The sequence below is a fragment of the Plecotus auritus genome, assembly GCF_963455305.1.
Source record: "Plecotus auritus genome assembly, chromosome: 9".
NCBI classification, from domain to species: Eukaryota; Metazoa; Chordata; class Mammalia; order Chiroptera; family Vespertilionidae; genus Plecotus; species Plecotus auritus.
In genome coordinates, this window is record NC_137783.1 from 116066555 (window position 1) to 116072258 (window position 5704).

Genomic DNA, 5704 nt, shown 5'->3' on the forward strand with positions numbered 1-5704 from the left:
GAGAAATATCATTGATCAGCTTCCTCCTGTGTGCTACCTACTGGGGATCGAGTCCCAAACTGAAGGCATGTGCCATGATCAGAAATTGAACCTTGACCTCCTGGTTCATTGGTCAAAGCTCAACCACAGAGCCACACCAGCCAACTAAATATATAAAATTTTAATTGTTGATTATATCTCATTAAAGCTGAGAAAATATATAAATTAGGGTATTAAAAAAGAAAAAAACAATTTATAAAATCAGTGAATGAACAAATGACTAAAGAATGATTAGAAGGAAACCATGTATTTAGTTACCTTTTTATTTGCTTGTTTGTTTTAGATAAGCCTTATCTTATTGGTTTTTTTAAGAGTTATGATAAGGAAATTGTAGGCTATCAAGGAATAGAATTCAATGAAACTTTTTTGCTGATGCTTCTTTGATGTTTGACTGACAACAGTAGTATACAACATTGAGATATTACACACAGTTTCAGCAATCTGCTGATGAAATTTTAAAATGTAATCTACACTAATAAAAGGGAAAGATGCAAATTGACCATACCTTCACAACTCCCACCAGCCAATCAGGAGTGAGTATGCAAATTAACCCAACAAATATGGCAGGTTAATTTGCATATGCAGGCACCAAGCGGCTGGGGGTGTGGGAAGGCAGAAAGGCGGCTCCGGCCAGAGCAAAGGTGGTGCCAGCAGCCAGGGGAAGGAAGGCGCATTCTTGCATGAATCTTCATGCATCGGGCCTCTAGTTTGGTAATATTTATGAAAGTTTGCAAACTCACAGTTGTTTTAACCCACCAAACTCAAGTTGGAAAACCTATTCTGCAGAAATAAAAGCACCAATGTTTATGAATGTATAAAACTATGATTTTTATTTAGCATTCTCTAAAGGAAAAAAATTCTAACAAACACTGGTATGGCCTCCGATAAACAATTTTTTGAAGAAACTGTATTATACTGAATATCAAGGAATAAATGCATCTATGAAAATAATGTGTATATAGATACCCCTCATGTATTAGCATATTTGTAGAACTCAAAAAGGTAAGCATACTCATACCAAGAAAATGCAAATTATTTCCAGCATTTATTAAATTTAAAAGAGTTCAGACAATGACCAAATATCACGTGGCTTCCCAGCACAGTCAGAATGTGTGCAAATCTACTTTTCTTTGCCAGAATTTCATCAAAGCTCTTTTCATCTCACTGTTTCGCAAGGTGTAGATCAGTGGATTCAGCAGAGGCGTGAGAAGTGAGTAAGCCAATGACATCAGTTTCTTGGTTTCTGGGGAGTAGCCTGATTTGGGTTGTAAGTAAGTCATACTGGCTGTGCCATAGAAGAGGGTGACAGACGTGAGATGGGAGGCACAGGTGGAAAAGGCCTTTTGCCTCCCAGTGGTTGATGGCATCTTCAGGATGGCAAAGAGGATTCGAATGTAAGATAAGAGTATCAACAAGAAAGGAACCATGATGATCAAAATGGTGCCAGTGAATGCGTAGATTTTAAACAAAAAGGTGTCTGCACATACAAGCTCCAGCACTGGGGGCGTCTCACAAGAGATATGGTTGATTTCACTGGGGCCACAAAAGGGAAAACTAAAGACCCACGTAGTCTGCACAGTAGCCACCATGACCCCTGAGACCCATGAGAACATTACTAATTTCATGAAAACCCTTTTGTTCATAAGCATTGGGTAGCTCAGAGGATGGCAGATTGCAGCAAATCTGTCATAAGCCATTGCCCCCAGGAGAAAGCATTCAGCCCCACCAAAGAAAAGAATGAAATACATCTGTGCAAAACAACTCACAAACGAAATTGACGTTTTCTCAGTGGAGAGAACCACCAGCATTTGAGGCATTATGACTGCACTGAAACTCACATCCACCACAGACAAGTTCAGGAGGAACAGGTACATGGGAACATGGAGGCTCTGTTCCAGGGAGATGATGACTATGATGATGACATTTCCTATCAGGGTCGCCAGGTAAATAATCAAGAAAACCCCAAAGAGCTGCTGTTGGAGCTCAGGAAAATTAGAGAAGCCCAAGAGGATGAATTCAACCACAGAGCTTTGATTCTGCCTTTTCATGTCAGTAGTATAGCATACCTTGTTTTTATGGACATGGTATATGAGTATGAAGTCACCATCCAATAGCTGTGTCTGTGTCTGCATTCACCCAGATATTCTTGGCAGATGATGTAAAAAGGAATCCATCCTGAAGGCATTCAGTTTGGCAGTTTTGGAGAATGGCCAATTACTCAGATTAATGAATCTTTCAAATAAAAAGGAGGAAGTGAAGAATTCTGGCTCAGAAACCTTGTCTGTAAAGTACAAAACATATCAAAGTTCTTTTGCAACTTTTACATTATGTGGTTTGAAAATTAAACACAACCTTAAAACAAACAAATGTTTTATAATTTGGGTTCCACTCCCATGCCATTGCTACCAGTGTCATTTATTTTTCTCAATTTTAAATAATATGAAATTTTTTAAAAGTATTAAAAGTAGACAAGTGGGAAAAGATACCCACAAAATGTTTATGACAACTTACTAATTCAAGGTTACAGCAAAGTTATTTTATATTTATAACCAATATGTGTCCTGTTCAAATATCAATCATGTACATGATTTGATTACATATAAAGGCAAAGCAAGAACACACAAAGTGGGGTTGTAAGAAAAGTCCAATTTTGGTCATTCTGAAACTAATTTAAATGTTTCCATTCTCTCCCTCTCTTTTCTCTCTCCTCCTATTCACCTTCTCATCAAGAACTTAATTTAATCATTAATTATTCAACAAACACTGCTTTAGCAACTAACATTTTCTAGGCTCAGTAATTTCAGGTACACATTTGATCCCACAACTCCACAAAGAGCTGGAAACCCTACATAAATTAGCATTCCACCCTGACTTCAGTACTCTCTAACTCTTCCCATTATACCTTGCTCTATTTTTCTTCATTATTACCAACTGACATTATACATATACTAGTAAATATATGTACATTTCATAAATTATGTAAATCTAACTCTCTCACTATAATATAAAGTCCAGGATTTAAATATTTTCTTTTGTTCTTTGCTTTACTCACAATGTCTAAAACAGTCCCTGGCCCATAATAAATGCTAAACCAATATTTGATGAGTAAGGAATAAAAAATGAGGAAAATCCACTCTACTTTGCCCTGACTGGTCTTGCTCAATGGTTAGAGCATCAGCCCACACGGAAGGGTCTTGGGTTCAATTCCCACTCTAGGGCTCATACCTGGGTTGCAGGTTGGATGCCAGGCCCCAGTCAGGGTTCATATGGGAGGCAACCAACCAATCAATGTGTCTCTCTCACATCGATGTTTCCCGCTTCCCTCCCTTCCACTCTCTCTAAAAATCAATGGGAAAATACCCTTCAATGAGAACTTCTTTTAAAAAATCCACTATACCTTTAAGGAATAGAGTGTCTTAAAAAGTGAAACCAGCACACAAATTTTTGGGAAGCAGAAGTAATAATAAGTGCTTTAGACATTTCAATGAGGGTCAGATTAATTCTGAATGGGGAGGAAGAGTGAACAACCATAATCATAGGATGTCACTGGTGGAAGTTATATTAGGTGGAAGGAGAAATGTGAAAGGAGGGGTGACTTGATCAGGCCAGAGGTATTTGTTGACACCTTATTATTACAATAGAGGCCTATCTCCCTTATGTGATGTTTTGAAAACCAGCAAATACACTGTGGGAGACAAGAAACCCAGGAGAACACAGTGAGGACAAAGTAAGCTGAAGTCATTTAACATTGTCAGTAGGACATTAGCAGACAGAAGATAAGTTGATTTATTTCTGTGTTTGACCATAATCATCCACTAAAATTAAATGTCTGTATTAACCATAATAATTATATTTGGATAGAAAAACATTATCTAAAATTAGTAAAATGTAGTCACAGGATCAAACAGTTTAACCCCATTTCTAGTGGGAAAAAAGAATAACAGGTTTCAGCTGCAAATATTTTAAAGCGGATAGATTTTTAGTCCCTGCCAGGTGGCTCAGTTGGAATGTTATCTCATACACCAAAAGGTTGTGGGTTCGATTCCCGGTGGGGGCACATATAGGAGGCAACTGATGGATGTTTCTCTCCCCCACCTTCTCTAAGATCAATAAAAAATGTATCCTAGGCTGAGGATTTAAAAATATAAATATAAATAAAGGTGAATAGGTTTTTTAAATTAGAAAATATAGGGTATCGTATGAACAAAATAGAAAACCTTTTAGGACTGACTGTAGGCATGTTATGGAACAGAATGTTCATGAGTGGTAAAGGGCAGCTGACCACAGACACTCTAAGTTCTCTGTAACTTAGAAGACCCTTATGCTGTCTTAGACCTAACTCACCAATCACTCCCTTCTGTAGGTTTCATCCTTGTAATTGAAAAAGGTAAGAATTAGACTTATTTACCAAGTTCCCTTCCAGTTCCAAACTTCTAATTGACGATTAGTTCATGCAAAGTACCTCTACCCCTAATTATTACCTACACGCTTCTCTAAAAAAAGAGAAAAACAAATTGAATAGCATCAAAACCAAGAGTCTGCTGATTCAAATGTTGCCGCTGTGTCTGGTGATTCCTGAGCGCAGAGAAATCCCTTCAACAGCACCTCCAGCTCTCAGGGAGAAGAGATGTACATGGAAAACCCACCATTAGGCACACAAGCGGAAGCTTCACTTTCTTACCTATTGACTCTGTCTCTTTAATTTCACACTTCTGTGTCTGATGTTTTACCTCTGGGCAAAGCCACCTTCTCAGAAATACCACTCAGAGATTTACTGTACTGATTCTAGAACATTATATGACATTGAATTATGTGCCCTGGGAAATTTCTCCCTGGAGAATGTGGAATCACTTCACAAACACTTGCCCATGTTCTCAAGTGATAACTAAAGAGGCTTGAACTTGGCCCCTCCGGCGAGAAAGCTCAAGAGCACGCACCTGGAGCCACCACTCCTTCATATTCCTAGAGGGGGAAATGCCTCTCCACACAAGAGACACAATTTCACCATGACATCTCCCAACAGGAGGGGAGAGCAGAGGCTGAATAAAGGTTGTAAAGGGGAAAGAAGAGAGCGGTGGGGTGAGGGGTGGGAGTGGGAGCTGGAGGTAGAGGATCTGAGTAGAGGGTTTGCACAGTTTGGGCAGTGGTTGGAAACAAGCTGAGGCAAGTCTATGGAAGCTCTGTAGAAAGCCTGGGTGCCCGCCCCCCTCCAAGAACTTTTGATCATTTCTAGTCCAAATAGAGTCACTGAAAACTTTTGAGAAAAATGTCATTACAATTGTTTCCATAGATAGAAATTTTTAACTAGGAGTCAAAAACTCTGGACTAGTTTGTACGATTTGAGTAAGTCACTTAGCTCCTCTGATTCTATTACTTTCCCTGTAAAATCAACATTATGTCATTAATCTCATGGAATACATGTGAGAATCAGGGACGCAGGGATCAGTCCAAACTGGATGGAACAATTAACAGGCCCTGGGCTGTCTGCAGGCTCGGCTTTGTCCAGAACTGGATGTGGCCAGAATGCAGGCTACCTTTGTCTGTTTCTCCTCTCTGTTTTCCGGGAATGGGCTTCATTCTCAAGGGAGCTCACCCCTCCTGGCAGCAAGAAGGGTTCACACTGTGTAATCTGTATCCAGTGGGAAATGTGTCTGTTATCCTGAGG

General features: G+C 39.3%; 1 protein-coding gene across 1 annotated transcript; it reads right to left on the reverse strand.

Annotated features, from left to right (window-relative positions):
• Positions 1–1142: 1142 nt before the first annotated feature.
• On the reverse strand, positions 1143–2087 carry LOC308234203 (olfactory receptor 10A3-like; the record flags this gene model as incomplete). Its single annotated transcript, XM_080641630.1, has 1 exon — positions 1143–2087. The coding sequence occupies one exon, from the start codon at positions 2085–2087 to the stop codon at positions 1143–1145; it is 945 nt and encodes a 314-aa protein (XP_080497756.1).
• Between the last annotated feature and the right edge of the window lie 3617 nt (positions 2088–5704).